This window comes from Silene latifolia, chromosome X (assembly GCF_048544455.1).
Source record: "Silene latifolia isolate original U9 population chromosome X, ASM4854445v1, whole genome shotgun sequence".
In the NCBI taxonomy this organism is placed as follows: Eukaryota; Viridiplantae; Streptophyta; class Magnoliopsida; order Caryophyllales; family Caryophyllaceae; genus Silene; species Silene latifolia.
In genome coordinates this window covers 256,270,055-256,292,901 of record NC_133537.1, presented here as the reverse complement: position 1 = coordinate 256,292,901, position 22,847 = coordinate 256,270,055, and the positions used below count along the sequence as shown (strand labels likewise).

Below are 22,847 nucleotides of genomic sequence, written 5' to 3'. Positions count from 1 at the left end.
TCAGTATCGCTACGCGGCCACAGGAGGTAATAGCGTCCACCTTTCAATCGCCACAGAGGGTGAACCAGTTGCCTTTATATACACTGGCGGTCCAGCCTTCACTCCTGAAGAGTCGTGTGAACATGCGGCTATGCAGGCTGTCCGCGATCTAATGACTAAATACAATGTCACTGTCAAGGACTTCACCCACGCCAAAAAGGAATTGTCGCAAAGGTTTAGCGGCCTTTACAACCTGAAAAGGCGAGAGTTAGAAGAACTTATAAAGGGCCATACTAACCTCCCGCTGAATGAGGAACCTCGGGATCCCTTGCCAGGGCCCCGCAAAGTAGTCACCCTTGACTATGTTACCCTGTTAAGGCACCTGACTGAAAAATTCCCCATTCACTGCACTACAATGGAGACCCTTCGCCATGGGAAGGAACGGTACACCGCATTTATTACCGTGTCACTGCCTGGGGTAATTAGTGGGAAAAAGGACATGGTTAGTGGCTGTTTCAAATTTCCAGAATCTGCAAAACATGAATTACCTCAGAAAGTGATTCAATATGTTGCCCCAATACTTAACATTGAAATCATAGATGCAAACTATGATACTCCAGCCACTAATCGTGTCGTTCTTAACTGTGCGCTAGCACGAGAAACCTACCTTGCTTCAAAGGCACGACTAACAGGCATAGAGGAAGAGTTTGAACCATCATGTTTGCTCCTTGAGGAAGGGGCTACAACTCCACGCACTAAGGCTTTCCAAATCTCTCTTCCTGATGGTCCTCCTCCACCCCCTAAAAAAAGTAAAATGTGTTCAACCCGCGAGCACAAATCCCACATCCGACCTGCAATAGCTAAGCCCCCCCGGTACTTTAGAGTTTCTAAACATGTTGAAGAAATGTTTGACCGCTTTAAAAAAGGATAGTGGCTAGCTATGTAAGGAGTGGTATGGGTTACCGTAGCAGTAGCATGGAATATGTTTAGTTTTGGCACCGTGCTACTTAACTGTTTTTGGGTGTAATGCACTCCTGTTTTGTTTGTACTTATCCTAGGCGTTCGAAATATCGAACTGTAACGTTATGACACTATAAAAGTGTGGTTTACTGTATCTATATTGCACGTACGCTAATTAAATGTGATGTATTTTGAGGCGGATGTATTTTTGCTAATCGAATGTACTACTTATGTTGTTCTTTTAAAAACCGTTATTAAAACTTACTAACGCTTATAAGTCACCCCTAATATTTTTTTTGCGATTTCAAATTGGTTACGCTGCCCTACCCCACGTAAACAGGGACCTACCCTCTTACTAGGGCAATAAAACAACCAACAGGTAACCAAAAAATAATAATTAATAAAAAGAAATACATTTGCGAAAGTAATACGATCAAATTTTTTTTAAAGGAGTAAATTACTCCATTAACCATAGAAGTAGTTGAGACCACATATGGAACCTAGGTATCCCCGGCACCCAAAACAATACAAAACATACGCTTAAAGATGCAAAACTAGTAGCATAACAAGTAATTCGACAAACTAAATCCATTTACACCAGAGACAGTTTGTTAAATTAGCAAGGGGTGGTTTGGTAGATTAATAGAAAGCACGTCTGAAATCAAGTTTAGTTATTACACGGGACTGTGGCTATGGCATGTGTCATCTAAATTCTAAATTTGTGTCGCGTGGTATTCCTCGTATATATGTTGCATGTCCGAAGGTGCATAATACATTTATAGTCTGAGTGGCTTACATAATTATACGACTATTAGTATGCTCCCCTTCGGCAATTACAGCAGCTTGTAATTGGATCCTCGGAGTCAAGTTCCTTAATTACTACCTTTGGGTGTTTGATGTGTTGCTCAACTCATGGCCTACTACCTACCTATATTAAAGATTTACTTGACATTACTATCGATGCATGAGCTTTTCACCTCAAACGCCTTGCCACCATATGCAGAAAACAGGCTATGTGCTCCACCACCTACACCAGTTATGCGTGGGAAACGCTCAAGAGCAACATTTCGACAGCCTGATAGCAGAAATAGGTATAGCCTTCACCTTATATTCCTTATGTTTTTAAGATACTTATTACAGGTTTCCCATATCCCTTGTTTGCAGGGACAACCCTGAAACACCGCCACCACCACGCCAAAAAAAGAGAAGAAGAGCCCAAATCAATTTATTGCGTAAGCTCCATTACCGATCTACAAGTAATGTGGATGTTAGAGAATAGTAGAAAATACTTAAACTTACACACTGTGGTGCCCTTTATTAACAGGGTTACCTCCTGCACATGTGGACAATCCATTGCCTTTGGAACCACTTAAACTGCCGACCATCCGACCCTGTTCAAAGTGCTTGGTGAATAAGCTTGCATATGAAACGGCTTTTTTCTGCTGTGCAGACAGGACAATTCAATTACCTACAAATGATTACCCTCCTGAGCTGGTAAGGCTGTATACTTCTTTTGATGAAGACACCGTCCACTTCCGAACATTTGCAATGCTGTAAAACAACCTCTTTGCATTTAGTTCAATAGGCGGGACCTTCCATGAAACCACATACAAAGGTATCTATGTCTTTCAGCTTCATGGACAAATGTATCATCATGTCCCTACTTTGCTCCCACACGATGGTAGGCCAAAATATCTACAGCTCTATTTCTATGATGGCCACCATGAAGCGCTGAATCGATCAGGTTGCTTTCCAGAGGTAAGGCCAGATATATTTAACATCCTAATTCAAATAACCGAGGTAAACCCTTACGCACGTTTTTTCCGATCCCTAAGAGAATTACCCGTCGACGAAAATACCCATATACTGCTAAGCAGAAATACTGCATTAGACCAAATGGTGTATAACGCACCCACGTCAGATGAGGTAGCTGTGATTTGGACTCAAAGCTTATCCTCTAGCGAGTCTAGCACTCCCCACATAACTGTCACCGCAAAAGATAATCAAGCACACAGGATAATGCATTATTATGGATGTTATGATCCTTTGCAGTACCCACTGCTTTTTCCCGCTGGAGAATGCGGATGGGTACAGGGTCTTCGAAAGATCACACCAAACATGTCTACCTCAAAAACACACATGTCAGATGTCAGGGCTCCCTTAGAACTCACCCAGACAGTTGAGGGCCTCTTAGAAGATGAATTACGCCGTATGTAAACATACAAAGATTTTTAAATTAACTTTGCATATTTAACTTTGTTTTATAAATTGCAATATATACGTTCTAAATCAAAAAATGGAACACAATGTTGACACAGGCACAGAACAAGGTTATGGTCCCAAGGAAAAAGTCATATCATGCTGACAATATTACAGCTACAAGCTACAAAACCGCCCTGGAAATATGCTATTAAGAGGTGGTCGAAGCCTGCAACAATATGTGGTTGACATGTATGTTAAGATAGAGAATACAAGGCTCGATTATTTCAGAAACAATCAAGAAACTATAAGAGCTGAATTGTACCAGGGAATCATTGACACTGTTGGAAATGGAGAATGCCGCGCAACAAATGTAGGTAAAAGAGTAATTCTGCCACCTACTTTTTTAGGTGGACCTAGAGACATGAAAAAGAGATATCTCAATTCAATGGCCCTGGTACATAGGTTTGGGAAGCCTGATCTCTTTGTCACTATGACATGCAACGCTGGCTGGCCTGAAATAAAAGAACTTCTTACTGCAGGAGAAGAGGCGCAAAACCGACCAGATTTAGTAGCTAGAGTTTTCCGGGCCAAGCTTTTAGCTTTTAAGAAGCAAATAGTTGAAAAGCGGACCTTTGGAGAAGTGGCTGCTTACGTGTATGTTGAATTCCAGAAAAGAGGCCTACCTCACGTGCATTTCCTCATCATACTTAAAGACGGGTATAGGCTGAAATGTCCTGCTGATTTTGACAAATTTGTCTGTGCTGAAATTCCAACCACAGTTAACCCTGCCCTACGTAAGACTGTGCTGAAACACATGATGCACGGTCCATGTGGCCAGGTCAACCTTGAATGCTCATGCATGAAGCATGCTAAGACCTTTGGCAAATGCAAATATGAGTACCCAAAGTCCTTTTCGGTTGCTACTACAACCAATATTGCTGGTTATCCGGAATATAGGAGGCGCGACACAGGAAAAACAACGCCGATTCGGGGACACGAAATGGATAACAGATGGGTTATCCCTTATAACCCCTACTTACTAACCCTATTCGACTGCCACTTGAATGTCGAAGTATGTTCGACAATTCACGCTGTTAAATATTTATACAAATACATATACAAAGGTCATGACAAAATCTCTTTTAGTGTTACGGATAGTAATGAGCCTAAGACAGTGGATGAAATTTCGCAGTTTCAATCAGGACCATGGGTTTCTCCCTGCGAAGCAGCATGGAGAATCTTTGGATTTTATCTATTAGAAACCCACCCACCAGTGATGCCCCTACAAGTTCACCTCCCCAACATGCAGACGGTACGGCTCAGGCCAACTGATAACTTGGCTAATATTCTTGCTGATGAAAATAAAGCACGCACTCCCCTGACTGAATTCTTCATGAAAAGTGCCATAAAAAGCTGCCCACGCCTTTTGTACGCCGAATTTAGAGAACACTTCCGCTGGGACACCAGAACTAAAACTTGGGAAGAGCGGAGGAACAAAGTAATTGTGATTGGTAGGCTCGTTTTTATAGCACCAGTCGAAGTCGAAAGATTCTTCTTAAGGTTATTGCTTTTACACATCCGAGGCCCTACGTCATTCGAAGCATTAAAGACTGTGAAAAAGTATACGTGTGCAACATTCCAAGAGGCAGCACTCCGACACGGTCTCCTAGAAGAACAAGACACTTTTGAGTTGTGCATGGCAGAGACGTGCGCAGTGCAAATGCATGCAGCACTACGGCGCCTGTTTTCAACTTTGCTCATTTTTTCCCACCCAAAAGATCCTTGTTTGTTATCGGATACACATTATTATTCATTATCAGAAGACTTTCGCCAGAGATACCCAGACCAACCTCAAAAAGTAAGTTAACTTATGGCACGAGCAGTTGAGCGGTACCTAGAAGCAATGGGCAAAACCATGGCAACATTTGGTTTAGACCACCTAGATACATGCAACGATGATGAGATAAGACGTACCAGGGATATAGTTGATGCCCTTGATGCACCAATACCAGAGGAATGTAAATTGTGTAAGGCACAGCTTAATAATGCTCAGAAAGAAGCATTCACAACAATCATGGAACATGTCCAGAAGTCTAAACCTGGCGCATTCTTTGTGGACGGTCCAGGTGGTACTGGGAAAACCTTTCTTTACAATGCACTGTATGCTGAAGTCCGTCTTATGGGTAAAATTGTCTTGCCAAAAGCTATATCAGGCATCGCCACAGCAAACATCCCAACTGGCAGGACTACCCATTCACGGTTCAAAATCCTTCTGGAATGTGAAGTTTCGTTGGCATGTGACGTTCCTAAACAGAGTAGTTTGGCAGCATTGATAGTGGCTACAAGCTTGATAATATGGGATGAAGCCTCTATGTCTAAAAGGCAGAATATCGAGTCTCTTGACATTCTTCTCAGGGATTTGTGTGACCCAAACCAGCTTTTTAGAGGCAACGTAGTCGTGTTTGGGGGGGATTTTCAGCAAACACTTCTGATACTACCCAGAAAGTTTCAACAAGAAGTGGTGGAAGCCAGTTTGGTTAGCTCTCCTCTTTGGCCACGACTTCAAAAATTTAGACTGACTGAAAACATATGCGCGCAGTCTAACCCGGAATTTGCACGGTTCTTGCTTTCGCTTGGAAACGGTCAGTTACAAACCAAAGAACATGAATATATTGAACTCCCTGCTGGACTTGTAAAGGTTGTGGACGCCGGCAATGTAGACCCTATCAGTGATCTGGCTTTAGTTGCATTCCCAGAACTCTACCACAGTGGCACATTTAATTCTACCATTTTTACACACCAGGCAATTCTGTCCCTACTTAACGAAGATGTTGATGCCATCAACAGCGTCCTAATTGACAAGTTCCCAGGTGAGCCTGTAACCTACACAAGCCATGATTTGATGTTAGATGACAACTGTGCGGTTTACCCAGCCGAGTTTATCAACAAGCTTAATCCTGGTGGAATGAGTCCTCACGAGCTTGTATTGAAGATAAATTGTCCTGTAATTTTAACCCGGAACCTCCAGCCATCATTTGGTTTATGCAATGGGACTCGCCTGGTCTGCAAGCGTTTTTTACCAAACTCGATTGAATGTGTAATAATGACTGGACAGCATACGGGAGATCATGTATTCATACCATGGATTAAACTTAGGCCAGGTCCTTCAACTAACTACCCTTTTCAATTTCAGAGGAATCAGGTCCCATTAAAACTCAGTTTCGCAATAACGGTGAACAAATGCCACGGCCAGACTTTAAGCCAGGTTGTTGTATACCTACCACGACCATGCTTTTCTCACGGGCAGCTTTATGTTGCACTTTCAAGAGCGCGGAAAGCAAGTCAAGTAACTGTGTTTGCAGTCCTAGGTCCCGAAGCAGTACCGCCCACATTTGTCAAAAATGTAGTGTCTTACGATGCTCTTTCTCTTGCCGAAATTATATAGCCACACTCACTTCTAGGTAAGTAACTAAATCTCGCTTTAAGCGCCTACATGTTTTCTACTGCCATATTTCCAGACTTGTTAGACAATAATAACTGATGTTCCCCTTCCTGTACAACATCTGTAGATTAATGTTGCCCCAACGTGAATGGTGTGACAACTTTGTGCCCACAAAGTATGCCGTGGCCGTCCAATTTATACACAAGCAGCCTGCATCAGGCTTGGGAAACTTCATTTTACAGCCAACCGACTGTGTTTTGAAGTCCCAGAACAAGTACCAACGTCACGCGTACACTATGTGCTGCTATATTGTAGCTTTAGGATTGTTTGGTGTTGTTGCTGTTATTTTGTTAAGTCTGCCAAATGTTATTATTTAGCTAGCTCTCCCAACCTATGTTATTTCCGATCAGGCGGGATAGTGCACCAAACAAACTAATGGCTGATCCCGTGGCTTTTTTTTATAAAAAAAATGGAAATCATTTTGTGGCTTATTTTTAAGAACACCAAAACCTCTTTATCAAATCAAAATAAAAAAAAGGGGGGGGGCATTATCGACCTACTAAAATAACGGACTAATAAAAAGAAAAAAGAAAAACATAGATAGGAAATTATAGTTATAAATTAAACAATAAAAGTGATAAAACAAAATACAGTGCTAATGGCCCTGACCAAATGAAGAAGCTAAAGAAATAACTACTCCCAAATTTAAACAACTAATAGTAAGGGCAAGAAAGATTAAACGCAAATTTCAACGATGGAGCATGTCGACAACAAGGAATTATGTATATTTAGCTAGGAAACGTAGCTTGACTGGCTTTAAAAATGGGCTGATTTAAGGCAAACAAGACACACCGTCGCATTTGCAAGTGTATAAAATTGAGACAACTGAATAGCAACTTAGTTTTATAAGATTACATCAATAACTATAGTAAAAATATTAAACAACAAAATTGAGATTCAAAAGAACATCAAAAATATTAGCTAAGTGCAAATATACACGCCCCCTCAAAAAAACGGATAGGCGGGAACAAACAGAGATAAAACATACAACATATCAATAAAACTCGATTCCCAAAAAATAAAACCTTCACACTAATTATTTCATAAACCCCAAAAACGTTCCCCATATACTCTCTCCATCTCAGTGAATTGTTATCTACTATCCATTCAATTCTTCTCTAACAATTTCAATTTAGCACGAATATTAAAAAGGTTGAGGTTAGGCAAAAAATACTGTAAATACGTAATTGGGTTGAGTCAAGTTAGATTTAAATGAAAAAGGAAATATAGTTGAGTGTAATTAAGTAAATAAATTATTACTTTTTATATAATGATCAGTACATATGAAACAAATGGATTATATAAAAAACCTTTTACCACTTGTACAGGCTATTTCTTTGTTAAATATTCGCGCAAAATTAGAATAGAAAACAAACGAATGATACACCTTAGAATGAAAATAGATATCAATTCACAGGAACAAAGAAAGATAACCAACAAGCCCAAAGTACAATAACTTTTAATAACACATACATAACACTATCCTACCAAAATCCCTAAATATACTCAAAAATCCAATGCTACAACCCTACTTTATGTACTAGCTACAGTAATGGTTAACACTGTATGTCAATCAACTCCTTAAAGGTGTAGCACTGACCACTTTTCAATTCTTCCCTCCAAAAAACAAACTCACACACCTTATTTTGCAGAACAAGTTTGGGATATTTGTAGAGAGGAATCGCTGTTACCAACACCCTTAAACGGCAGTGTATTCTAGGTACGAGCTTCAAACCAGTCACCTCAGTTTGTTTTTTATTTAACTCTGCATTTCTTTTCCGAACAAATTGCGGCAAATCGCTCATGGTATACATGGTACTAGGAGTTGATGGCTTACGTTTTCTAATTGTAAATAAAATTCAGTGGTCATTAGTTGTGATCAAACAGAGTCACTGATATAAACCAGTCTTTTAGATGTTCAAGTGTTTTCACTCATTTTACAGCTGTTATCTTTATTTATGCTTTTGTTGTATTATTAAAATAGAACCACTTTCTAGCACTCCCATCAATAAATGGAAATTATGAAAGTTGATGCATATTTGGGAGGAAACTGCCACAGTAAAGACCGTATTTACTATTGATTCCTGTGTGATTGCGGTAGACGGCCTACAGTTGAGGAATAATTAAAGTAAATGGCAGTAAATATGACAACTATAGTTGTAATCTTTTCTGAGAATTCCCTTTAAGGTTTGACCTCCCATTAAGAATGTTTAATCCACATTTTTTTTAAATAGAGATTAAAGGAAGGCCGTAGGGTTTAAAAAATAAGCTTCTAAGTAACGTCTTGCTATTACCTTCTGCAGAGTGCAACCACCAAAAGGCTCACAGTAACTGTACAGTACCAATATTAATATATAGCTATGTTACCTCTTAACCAGGAAAGTATCATGGCAGATGGTAGGGTGTTCCTAGACTCTCTCAACAGCAACATCATAAATTACAAGGTCAAAGTAAAAGTTGTTCAGAAAGGGAAACCCCAAAAGTCTGCAAGAGATGTGCTCTACCAGACAGTGGTGTTGCAAGATGATAAGGCAATACTTTTTTATATCAACAAGTGTTATTAACAAACATTATTTCTGCTTATAGATTGCATGCTAAGGGTGTTTATATGGCATTTTTAAATTTGTGAAAAAACTTTAATGTTTGAACACAAACTGAAGTCCCTGTGTTTTTAAAATTTAAGAGGCACATTCACACAACTGTCTTCAAAGTCCCTTTCTTTCATTCTCTCTACCGAATAGGTAGAAAGTGAATTGAGTATAACATAACTTATACGGATGTTTGAAAGACCATGGAATTAACTTTATGTATTCCAAATATTGATATTCAGTCCTATTCGGGCCTATTACGCATGGTGTAGTTGTAGACCTAGATAGCTTGAAACCATCTTCCATTGTACATTCCATATATGTTTAGTTATATCTCTGGAATGACTTATACTTCCCGTTGTGCAGGGAAATAAAATGAGAGGCACATTGTTCGGGGATCAGATTTCGGGCCACCAAGATGCCCTTGTCTCCAATGGGGTTTACGAGATTGCGAATGCTCCCATAAGACCATTGCCAGACCAGTACAGACGGGATCCTACTGAACTGCCTTACACAATGGAGTTTGGCCCCCAGACATTCATCCACCCACTGTCCGCGCCTGGATCATGCCTCCCAGAATACCTATGTGTCTCTCAAGTACCAAAGACAGCTACCTCTTATGACATATTTGGTGAGTATGAAGGTCTGCGCAACTGTTTATGCATACTTATATAATAGTATTTGTGCATGCATATTTATACCACACCTTACATATGTCATTGGAACACTACTATATGTGGCGCAAGTCGCGCGAGAAGTCACTTCTAAACAAGGTTGTAAGAACACTGTCAGAGAGATTATCATTACTGACCACGGGTAATGTCTCTATTTTTTCCATATATGACTAGACCTGTAACCCCACCTCGGCGCTGACATCGTCGCACATGTAACAGGACTGAGCAACCAATTGTTGTATCTGCGTGGAATGAACTGTCTGGTAACGAATGTGAATAACTTGCATCGTTGGTCACCTCACTACCAGTTGTTGGATTCACAGGTTTAAGGGTTTCTACTTATAGAGGTATTACAAGATGGTTTTCCTATTATAAATTTTTTAAATATTCTTAAACTTTAATGTTAGTTTTTCACGTATACTGCAGGGTTCTCTTTGACAGGCACCATGTCAACGCTAATTGATGCAAGCCCTATAGGGCCTAAGGTAGACAACCTTAAAGAATGGTATGACACTTTAACATGAACAACTTTTACATTTATTGCAAATCGTGCCATTTGTGCGTGAATATCCCACAGAATGTTGTATAAGTAACACTGTTGTTTATAGGGTGGGTCATAGCACGGAACTTCTGACCGATCTACAAACACGAATCAGCAAAGTGAGGGATCCTAACATGCCGATTCCCGTTGTGAACCTCAATAATCTGAAAAATAAAAAGGTATTAACAAAAGAGCACACAACTGATGACACATACCTGTTTGTTCGTAACACCTAAATAAACACTGGTTAATAGAACTACACAAACAGTCCCTCAATTACAAACATGGCATAAACATGTTGCTCGTTAATACTACAACTGTTGACTTAATTATATATATCAAAAGTACTTCTGCACACATAACTGACATGTCAATCAAACAGACCAAGAACACACTTCAGGATGAGCGCTACAAACTGAATGTAACCGTACCTGCTCCAGATTTTAAAAAAGTTAACGCATACTTAGGATGCTCGCACTGCGGCAAAAGGACAGATTATGCAGCTAGGAAATCCTTCAAATGCGAGAATTGTACTAAAGACGGAGTATTGTCTGGGCCACGGTAAGCTAGCCCCTTTTATTATCAACACAAACGCTGAATGCATGCACCTCACCCAGTTTCTACTTAAAACTTTACATTACAATGCAGGATCACATTCAATTATGTAGTATCTGATGGCACTGCCCAATTGGAAATAACGGCATTTACAGGAGACACTGCGATTCTGTTCCAGATGTCTACATCAGATATATTCCACCTTCAGCACTCGGTATGCAGTACAACTCAATTTACGCATTTTCCATATTAGATTGCGGCTCCGCGTAAAGGCCATCTGTAGGCATTATAATCCTTTGTAATTGCGCAAACAACAATAGTATAACCCTTACATGTGTGGCACATTTACTACCACCCTATATCCACCAATTCAACAACTCGAACAACTGTTAGACACCTACTCCCGCGCTACTCTTTAACACAGCCCCCCCCCCCCTAAATTTTTACTTTGTTATTTCTTAAAGGAGGACACCACAACATTTGGTAAAGTTTCCTAGTCCCTCAAAAAACAACCTTTCATAATTGAAGTTTCACCAAAGACGGCACTGTCAAGGAATAATACATTGGAGTGGGCTCTACAGCAAGTAGTTGTTATCCCGCCCATAACCATGACCGCTGAAAAAAGGCCAGATGCAGTGCCACAAGGACAAGTGATAGACATGGCTCCTGCAAAACCAACTCCAAAGGTAGCCATGCAGTTGAAATTTGGGGAATCAATGCAGAACCCGACAAACCAAACACTGATTGATGTAGAAATTAGTTCCGAATATCCACAATTGCGTAAACTTCCGGCCTCAATGACCATTACTGAGAAAATACCAATAACAATCATTAAATGTGAAGAACAAGCGGCAAGAATCGCAGAGGTCATTGTTTCGCAACAACACCAAAGATCTACCACACTCGCCCCCAACACTACCCTGATTGAAGTGACTCCTGCACCAGCCACCCATATCCTCAAAGCACCCAAAGTGGAAAAGACTACTGCTGCCACACCAGAAACACCTGCACAGACCACCCCAAAGCGCAACAATGCAAATGCAGCTGCTACATCTCCTTCCAAAAAAAAGAAGGTCGTCGCCAGCAAGCAATTAACCAAGACCTACTTTAGAAACAACGCTGTTAGTAAACATCAGGTCTGTAAATATTAACTATGTGTCCTTTTCTTGGCACACAAGCCCAGACGACGCGCCTCCTAACCACTTATACTACAAATTGTGGTGGTATAAAAGCTATAGGGCGTCTGCAATATTTTGGGAACACTTTAGCTTACCTACCCATGTGTTCCATCCAAGAGCATCGTGCTACTCTTCGATCCTAACTACCAAAAACAATGTGAACTTTTGGAAATTATGAATGAAGCACTTATTAAGGAAAAGCTATCCCTATGTATTGAGCACTCATGGTCTTTATTTATGCAATCAACTACTACTAGTCAGCTTAATAATTAATTATAACTATGTCACTACTATTAGCCTAACATCTCTATACATTAGTATTCATAATCCTGTAATGATCTTGCACTACTTTAGCATTACTTGTGCGATGCCGACCTGAACATTCAGGGTAAAAAAGGAAAAATATACCTTGACAACAAAATTAGAAAAAATAACTTCAACAAAACCCGTTTAACGTAAGCTAATTAACGCTTACACTAGCATATAAATTACTTCGATTACACGCTTACAGTGAAAAACACACTATATTATTTCCCGACAGTGGTTCGCCGTCTTAGTCACAGAAGCACCTATAACATTACTAATTCATTACCTACACAAACCAAAACAAACCAAACCATGGCATCTAAAATAACCCTGCATCTAACCAGCAAGTTCAAAACTAACTACATATCCCCTCTTTACAACACAATCCCCTCAAATAAGAGAATTATATGCAATGGTCAACAAGTGGCAGCTCCACAATCAATGCTTCCAACACAATCCCCTGAAATAAGAAAGTTATATACAATACTCAACAAGTGACACTCCACCAAAAAAAAAATGATTAACCTTATAGGGTAGCCCTACCTACATCCTAGATTGTATGGCACACAATATCTTGGGAAAATTTCAATAGATTTACCCGGAGCCTAATTTGCAGAGCAATATCAAAAGTATACTTTCAATTATTTGTCTGAAACAACAAACATTTATATATATATATATATATATATATATATATATATATATATATAGAGAGAGAGAGAGAGAGAGAGAGAGAGAGAGAGAGAGAAAATAAGAGAATGAGAGCTTGTCTGCCATTATCAAACCAATACTAACTCAGAAATATATAAGAGTTTATCAGAAACCAGTAAGCTACAAACAGTTATTCCTTAAACCAAAATTTTCTATTCTCGACCTTATCTAAGGCGTACTTCGTTTGCTCTTACATTAGGTGTTAAATTATAGCATTAGTTCGTAACAATACGTTTATAGCATAGTATTAAAAAATGTATGTATTTAGAGACCACCAACACTATGGCTTGCATACCTGGATGACAACGACAATATGCCTGCCACATAATTATATATTGAGAAGGTGCCTAAACAATTAGGTTTTTTAGGAGAGAGGTTTCGAGCTTTACTTTACAATAACAATATGCCCGGTCAAAAGTATTCGTCGAGGCGAGTTCACTTCTTAGTCTTACGACGAAACGATACTTACAACTACGTCTTTTGACAATTGTTTAACCCTTTGTTTAGGTAAATATTATCCCTTTTGTAACCGCCTGACGCTTGCAAATCTATGCAGCTCATCATGAGGCCTCGGCGAAAGCACATCAAGGAACTTTCAGGATCAAATGGCCCTTACACTATTAGAGCTAAAGTCATTGAAAAAACAAATATGCATTCTGAACCAGACGGCCAGGGCTTGGAGCTACAAATAATCACATTCCAATATGAAGAGGTAATTTTAAGAATTTAGATTACGATCTAAATGTTATACATTTACTTAGGATCATGAATGAACGGAATTGTATGCAAACTACCATTGAATTATTAAGATCGGTTATAAATATGTCAGCCATTTACCAAATAACTTAATAGCTAAACGAGACTTAGTCAATTAGCCCATGGTTAACCTATCAAATAAAAGGGCGCAACCAGTTTATGTAAAAACGGTGGTAAGCCACATAGATTCATCTTTGTCGGTACTGAGATGATTTCTGTCGTATAATAAAGGATGGCGTTAGGTGTGTCTATGATTGATTGCATAATTTTCCTGTGTCCGAGTATTTCCAGAAGGTTACTTACGCTTTGGGCTTGTTTGACATAGCTTACTCAATTTAATTTAACATAATTCAACAAAACGTCTAATTTTAGTAGCCTCGTATTTAGGTTCTTTTGAGGCACCGCAGGACTTTCAGCGGTACTGTAGGGACCTCCTACTAACTTTGAGAACCAACGGCAGACAACGTCTAACCCATCTCATAATTAAAGAGTTTAAAAGCTATGCACGCAAATTCTTAACTTATAATTGTACAGGTACTAGATTTAGAACAATCTTCACAATCTCTATATTTAAAAATCCTAAACAGCTAATATGTACCATAAATTAGATATCACCGAAATAAACTGTTACCAAAGTTGTTGAAACAAATTACCCCTGCTCATATTTCATTCTGTTTTGCATAGACAGGCTACTATTTGTATGCAAAAAAAAAACTGTACCTAAAAAGGTTTGCGTGCATTGCAGGGTACTAAAATGAGGACTTTCCTACACGAGCATGAGCTAGAATTTTTTCAAGGCATTATTCGGGACGACATGGAATACGACATCTCTAATGCAAAACTAAAGTTAGACGTTGATGCATCTTCAGAGAATCCTGGTGATCAGATTTATGACATATTTTTCAACATAAATACCATTGTCAAACCTGTATCTGGTGAAGAAGCTCCTAAGGCACTTAATTTCGTATTAATTGGATCAATACTCAGAAAAGTGACACTTGAAGACCACTATGGTAAGCCAAACTGGACTAAACTATACAGCATAGTCCGAATCTTAAAACACACATACACACACAAACATACACACACACACCAAAAAAGAAAGATACCAAAAAAACCTTTTGTTTATTGAATGCATAATTAATTAAGTCTTAAACTTTAGATGTGTTAGGAGTTGTAATATATGTTGACCACTGTTGCCAAACCACTGCCAACAAAGAGCGGACATTGGATGCTTGTGAAGTAATGATTGTTGATCACAGGTCAGTGAATTCTCAAGTTGATGATAATATCCACTTTTATAAACAGAACCTATATCAAAAAAATTCTTTTTACTCGCAATTTGCATGTGCAGCCATGAACAGATTATGATAATAACGGCTTGGTAAGATCTGCCTTGCAAGAATGTTTGGCATTACAGTCCATAGCACCAAGCTTTCCTATGGTAGCCTTTACATCTCTAATGCAAAGCTACCAAAAAGGTAATTTCATAACCCAAAAAAACGAATTTAGAATAGCAGTAGCCGTTATTCATGATCGACATAACAATGCCATCACCTTTAGGATTTTCCCTTTGGACAACGCATTCAACATTAATCGTGTTAGATCCGCTAGGAGAAGAGGCTGAATTGCTCAGGACTTGGTAAGAGTTCGTGCATCAAAAACCATGACCCTAATTACAGTTTACACAATTAACAATTGGTAAAATTACAGGGCCAAGAAAAACAAAGGTCTGCTAGCTGCAAAGAGACAACATGTCTTTGAAGTCCGCCTTCCAGAAATCAATCGTACCATAACAACAATTGAAACGCTCCTAAAAAAGAGTGTAAGTGTAATATATGTTATAACTAAATAGCAACACTTCTCATAATGTAATCCTATATTACTAGGCGTTTCGTTAGAGTTATATGCACGATGATGTTCAGAAAATGATTACAAACGACAGCCGCTAACAAACAGTTACTTCTTTAAAATTACAGGTAAACAACACTTTACAGGAAGAATACCACTGGCTACATGTTACGCTGCACCAGTTTGACCCTAAAGATGTGCACTTATACCATGGTTGTAGTAATTGTGGCACTGGCAACGCTGAAGAGATAGGAGTCGCATATCTATGTAATGATTGTCTACAGGACAACGTCGTTTCCACTCCAAGGTATTAAACTCACAACACAAAAAACACTCCTGTGAACTTAACTCCTTAATTACATAATGTTTTGTATGTACAGAATGGCAGCAACATTTCAAGTTGCAGACGGAACTGGAGAGTATACTCTATCTGCATACACTGAAAATTTAGAAAAGCTCTTGGAAATGAAAGCCGCAGCCTTCAACTCTATGACTGAACAGGTATACTTTATACGCAGTTTTGCAGAACACGTGTACCTTCAGCACACCTATACACCTTTGGAAATAGAAAACCCTACCCCTGTGTATTCCTCACATATCAAAACAGTCACACAACCCAAATTTTCTGATTTAATTACCTAAATCGTTCATGCAGTTCACATGCGGTAAGCGGGTACCCTTATGCCAGTCTAAGAAGGCATCCTAACGGTAGAACATAAATTTATCGCTGACTAACCACTCATATGCATTCATTCAATGCAGGGAAAACAGGCCTTCCTCAAAGACATTGGAAACAAATTTAAGACAACTAAGTTGTACGTTAAAGTCGTGCCTCCTAAGGCTCTCTCTAGAACTCAAGAATTGCAGTGGGTGCTCCACAAAATCTCTCTAACCTAAACAACAAATATGCCACGACTATTTTGACTCATTTTGAAGCAGGTCTGTTCCAAGACACACTTTCAAATATAAGCACGAAACATCTCGGGTTAGTTCCCCTTGAGACAGTTAGATCGGATTATAGCGGAAGTTTAGTAACATATGATAACTAGACAACCTTACTTTTTGCGGTAAAAGCATCTACCGTGTAAGATAGCCTATGTTGTACTAATTGTAAATATTCGTACTTTTCTCTTAACTAAATCCTATCAAGACGGTTTAATCCTACGATAAACATGGCTTTCCAGTATGTATGCGTGCTAGCTGCAGCGATGTTCTATTACATTTACCCTGTCCAATGTAGTTGTATAATACCGCCATTCAATTTGGTAAATGGTAGAAGGCAACTACATGAAAAAATACACCTCACAATTTAAAACAAATCACACATTAACTAAAGCCAATTACCGTTAAAAACATAGCAAATGTTAGTCAAATCGAGGCTCCGCGCCCGGTAGGGCGCGACGCAGCGACTAGTAAAAAAACAGTGCACGGAGAAAAAAAAAGGTAAGAGAATGTTTATTTACCAGTTGGGTTGTGTTTAGATTGAGGTGAAAGTAGTCAAGTATGATGCATTGACTTCGAAACCCGTTTTTACCGACAATTTCCTGAAATTTGAGAACATTTGTCAAAATTCTTTGTAATTTCAAAAACCAAAAACAAGCATATGGACTCAATAAGGAATATGAATACCTTTATTATTGTCGGAAAAAACACAACACTTGGGTTTCCGAGTGTCATATGAATACAAACAACATTAATAACCATATCCGTTATCCAATTTCCTGGCAGCAAGGTCTGCAACGCGTCTTGGGTTACTTGCAACCAGTCGGTTTCTACAACGACCTCACTAATGATGTACATGTTGTAATTAGAAAACACGGAACAGCAAAGAGTGGACAAAAACTAAAGTTTTAAAAAAGTTGTATGGTTAGTTAGAACTTACTCCTTATTTGCCCCATTTTTCCGAATATAATTGATCAAGTGTACATTTGTATATCCATCTTGTGGCACTTAACTACTGGGAAAAGGGGAAAATAAAAGCTCCTTGATTAACAGGGAAAAAAGGAAAAAAGAAAAATGGAAAACAAAGCTACTTAAGATTTCGCACTACCGAATCTGACCGCCATTCTTGTAAGCCTTTGCTGCAGCCGTCACATGAACTCTCTGAACAATAACAAGAACATAAATCAACATCAGTGCCTTCATATGTAATGCACATACAAGGCTATTTCTTGAAACTACAACGCTAATTGATGCATCTTTATGGCTACTACTGTCATGAGACTTAGTTAGAAACACTAGATAAAAAGGTGAATTTAAATAGAGACTTACTTCTTTTAGACCCACCTTTTAACCAAAGCATGCCTTAACCCCGTTGTACATCTCCATATGACGCATGAGATAGATTCCAGTATCACGCTCCACATCTATGTCAAAGTGCGGAAGATACAACTTAGGCACCAAAAGCCACGCAGACGCCATCTTTGGAAACTTACTTCAAAGCGTAAGCAACAAGATTTTATGATAAAGGAAAAACAATGACAAGTAAATAATTTCTCACAAAAATTAGACGAAAATCAGCCACTTTAATGTCAAAAGATCTAAAGACATACCACAGATTTAACATGGCGAGAATAGTCAGTTGACGGAGGCATCAAGTGCATCACTTCTAACAAGTTCTTCGCAACATAGTAACAGAAAAGAAGTAGCAAGGGGGTAACAATAGGAATTAAAACATGTACGACAATGAAAACAAAGATAACAATGAAAAGAAGACGAAAATGAAAAGAAAGACGCGTAGTTGAGTACAACCATAGTAATGTAAGAATCCTTAAGTACTTACCAACTTCACGTCTGCAAAAATGAGATCTAATGAGGCAATTTGTTCATTAAATTAGGTGACCCGTAATATAGAATAAAATCCTGGAATAATAGGACACTTATCTCATGCATGTACATTGTTGTTTAATGCACCTAAATTGGTGTTTCATGCATCTACAAGGTTACTTTGTGCATTCATAAGTTTATTGATGTACATACAACTTCATGTATGTACAATTAGAGAATAAAATTAAAATGGAAAATTACGTCGGTTGTATCTGTCAAAAATAGATGGCAAGGGGATTTACGATCTCTGAGTCTGTTTCGCTCATTCAAATAATCACACCACAGAGAAATAACATCTATATGAACTCGACAACCAAAAAGCAAACTCTTCATATGACTTCGTGTGAGAGTCTTGCCCGCATGGCTAAACAAACTTCCCTATACAGTTATGAAAACATGAAGCGTTAGTGTTAGATAAAAAATATAATACATATATGCTGAATAAGATAAGATAAAAAAAAATTATAGGAGAGTGATACGTACTCTTCATCTAAGTCCTCTGAAAATGCATAGTTTCCTAACAGTCTTTCCGACTTACTTAAGTCATGAACCATGTCCACGCTTCTGATAAGGAAAGGCGACCGGTAAACACCCGCGACCTCAACACACCTCCTAGGGAGCACCCTCTTAGTTTGCAGAGTCTCAGTTGGGGACTCTTCTACTAGGGGAGCAGAGGGCGCAGTTGGCAATTCATCCAATTATACTTGATAGGAGATAACTACAGGCGATGGTAGGGATGGTTGGAACGAGATCAGAATTGGCGATATTGGCGATAAAGGATGAACATCTGGAACAGGCGGCGTAGTTGATGTGCTTGCATGAGGAGCACTTTTTCCATTCCGCAACCTCGACTCAAGGAACTCTTGAGAGGTATATGGTGCATCATCACAACTAAAAAGTCTGAAGGATGGTCCTTCCATAAGCGCCTTTTCTTTTTCCATTTTTCTTCAACATATTTTCATGATGTGAATCAAACACCTTGCCAACATGAGTGTATGCATCATTAAGGAGTCCTTCTAATTCAGCCATGACAGGGGGAACGCCTAGAAATGCATCATCTAAACAACTCATGTTGATATCCTACTTCTTCAACTCCTCCTCCACTTTACCCTCGTTTGTTTTCAATTCCTCCTATACTGCCCCCTCCTCCTTTCTCTCCTTCATTTCATACTGATCTTTCTCCTTGTTCTTCTCCACTTCATCCTCCTTCATCTTATCCTCTTGCTCCATTTTATCAAAACTTGCATGAACACCTAAATCCTCAGCAGTCTCGGTAGCACCCTCCCTTTCACATTCAAAACCTTCCCTTTCACCTTCTTCTTTACTCTGTTGTGAAAGGGGGAAGCCTTCAAATAAAGAATCGGCCAAATTTGACATTTGGGTGACAGCCGGGAAACCAGGAGCCTTACACTTAGCATTTTTAACTACTTTGATAAACTCACCATAAATGTCTGTAAGTCGAATGGCTGTGCCCGCCAAAACTTTGATGGATTCTTTCTTCCCATCAACCGGTTCAGCTTCAGCTTCAGCTTGAGGGTGAGGTTTAGGTTCATGTTGAGGTTGAGGTTGAGGTTCAAGTTCAGGTTGAGGTTGATGTTGAGCTTCAGGTTCAGGTGCAACATAAACAATATGGGTTCAACATACCCCTTTCCAAAGCCGCCCCCCTTATGCTTCTCCAACTTAACCCTTTCTCTTATGTTCTCATATGTCCAATTTGCTAACAAGGGAAATGATCGAGGTACCGTCCTCGTCATGAAAACAACTTGATCCAAGTAGATAATCTGGAAAATCAAAATCGGCCCCTTAAAATAAGTCTTAGAGGATTTAGCTACAGCCGCCTTTCATGACATGACGTTGGATATCATATGGGATCGTGCAATTTTGCACCAATTCATGTGAGGGACATCGGAGGGATTTGAAAGGGAGCTAAAGATCCGAGGGCTGGGATGATCACCTACTACCCCCATCAACAGAACATTACGATATAGATAAGGAAATTCCTCTTGAAATCGTCACCACCATCCCGCTGCTCCATTATCTTTTCTAAGAGATCCCTTATGGTAATATCTGAGGTCAGAAATTGATCTTTATATCTCTTGACACCCTCGGTGTATTCCTTTTCTTTATAGTATATTCCAACTGGAAGAACGTCAATCGGTCCCATAGGAAGTCCAGTTGCAATATGGACATCCTCATCTGAGATAACCAGATTATGGTTCATCAATGAACAGTCGAACGGATTAAACATCTCAACAATCCATCTGGCCAAATGGCATTGATTTCTTCTGACTTCAGTGGTAACAAACCTCCAAACCCCATACTATGGATGGCTTCAATTTACTTTTCGAATGGGTTCAACTTGATCAAACTAGTGATCAAGGAAGGACTCATACGAGTGAGGAGAGGCTTATACTTGTCAGAACGATTTCTTTTTTTTGAAGTTTGCCTTGGCCCTTTGCTTGTTTCTGGAGCCTTCCTCTTGTTGTTGCTAGGAGGTAAATCTAGTGGGACTTCCTCGTGAACCTTGGGTTGGATACGCGGATTTCGTCGACATGTTGGAATTTGTTCTGGTTCTGCTGTTGTAGTACTTGGTTAGAGAGGATTATAGGGCAAAGTAGTTAGCATCAAGAAGGCAACTTATTTCATGCATAAACAAGGTTGTTTAATGCACATAGATAGTTTTTTTATGCATCTACAAGGCTACGTCATGCATTCTTAAGTCTGTTGGACCCCAAACGCTGACCATTATTATTGGAACAAATGATAAGGACCGAATATCCTAAAACGGGACGGGAAAGGGTTTAGGGTTGGATAACCGCGGATCCGCCAAATTCAACCCTAAACCCTTTCCCTTGCTATTGTCATTCGAACGAGAGAAAAACCTAAAGACACCCTAGAGGGGCAGAGTGAGCCCTTTTTTGGGGACGGGAATAAAAATAGGGGACCGAGTGTCCTAAAACGGGACGGGAAAGGGTTTAGGGTTGGATTAGGCGGACCGCTACCGCGGATCCGCCTAATCTAACCCTAACCCCTTTCCCTTGCAACTGTCATTCGAACGGAAGGAAAACCTAAAGACACCCTAGAGGGGGAGAGTGAACTCTTGTTTAGGGACGGGATTAAAAATAGGGGACCGAGTGTCCTAAAATGGGACGGGAAAGGGTTTAGGGTTGGATTAGGCGGGCCGCTAGCGCGGATCCGCCTAATCCAACCCTAAACCCTTTCCCTTGCGACTGTCATTCGAAAGGGAGGAAAACCTAAAGACACCCAAGAGGGGCAAAGTGAACCCTTTTTTGGGGACGAGATTAAAAATAGGGGGCCGAGTGTCCTAAAACGGGACGGGAAAGGGTTTAGGGTTGGATTAGGCGGACCGCTACCGCGGATCCGCCTAATTCAACCCTAAACCCATTTCCTTACTACTGTCATTCGAACAGGAGGAAAATCTAAAGACACCCTAGAGAGGCAGAGTGTACCCTTTTTTGGGGACGGGGTTTAAAATAGGGGACCGAGTGTCTTAAAACGGGACGGGAAAGGGTTTAGGGTTGGATTAGGCGGACCGCTACCGCGGATCCGCCTAATCCAAACCTAAAGCCTTTCCCTTGCTACTGTCATTCGAACGGGAGGAAAACTTAAAGACACCCTAGAGGGGCAAAGTGAACCCTTTTTGGGGACGAGATTAAAAATAGGGGACCGAGTGTCCTAAAACGGGACGGGAAAGGGTTTAGTGTTGGATTAGGCGGACCGCTACCGCGGATCCGCCTAATCCAACCCTAAACCCTTTCCCTTGCTACTGTCATTCGAACAGGAGGAAAACCTAAAGACACCCTAGAGAGGCAGAGTGAACCCTTTTTTGGGGACGGGATTTAAAATAGGGGACCGAGTGTCCTAAAATGGGACGGGAAAGGGTTTAGGGTTGGATTAGGCGGACCGCTACCACGGATCCGCCTAATCCAAACCTAAAGCCTTTCCCTTGCTACTGTTATTCAAACGGGAGGAAAACTTAAAGACACCCTAGAGGGGTAGAGTGAACTCTTTTTTGGGGACGGGATTAAAAATAGGGGACCGAGTGTACTAAAACGGGACGGGAAAGGGTTTAGGGTTGGATTAGGCGGACTGCTACCGAGGATCCGCCTAATCCCACCCTAAACCCTTTCCCTTGCGATTGTTATTCGAATGGGAGGAAAACCTAAAGACACCCTAGAGGGGCAGAGTGAACCCTTT

At 39.9% G+C, this 22,847-nt stretch overlaps 2 protein-coding genes across 2 annotated transcripts; both read left to right on the top strand.

Annotated features, from left to right (window-relative positions):
• Window positions 1–3,343: 3,343 nt before the first annotated feature.
• LOC141619971 (uncharacterized) lies at window positions 3,344–5,008 on the top strand. Its single transcript, XM_074436964.1, has one exon. It carries the CDS (start codon window positions 3,344–3,346, stop codon window positions 5,006–5,008), a length of 1,665 nt encoding a protein of 554 aa, XP_074293065.1.
• Window positions 5,009–5,011: 3 nt separating this feature from the next.
• LOC141619969 (ATP-dependent DNA helicase pfh1-like) lies at window positions 5,012–6,586 on the top strand. Its single transcript, XM_074436963.1, has one exon. The coding sequence runs from the start codon at window positions 5,012–5,014 to the stop codon at window positions 6,584–6,586; it is 1,575 nt and encodes a 524-aa protein (XP_074293064.1).
• The last annotated feature ends 16,261 nt before the right edge of the window (window positions 6,587–22,847 follow it).

Excerpts from the sequence above, each read along its gene's own strand:
- LOC141619969 (XM_074436963.1), top strand. The coding sequence starts at position 5,012 with ATGGCACGAGCAGTTGAGCGGTACCTAGAAGCAATGGGCAAAACCATG.
- LOC141619971 (XM_074436964.1), top strand. The coding sequence starts at position 3,344 with ATGCTATTAAGAGGTGGTCGAAGCCTGCAACAATATGTGGTTGACATG.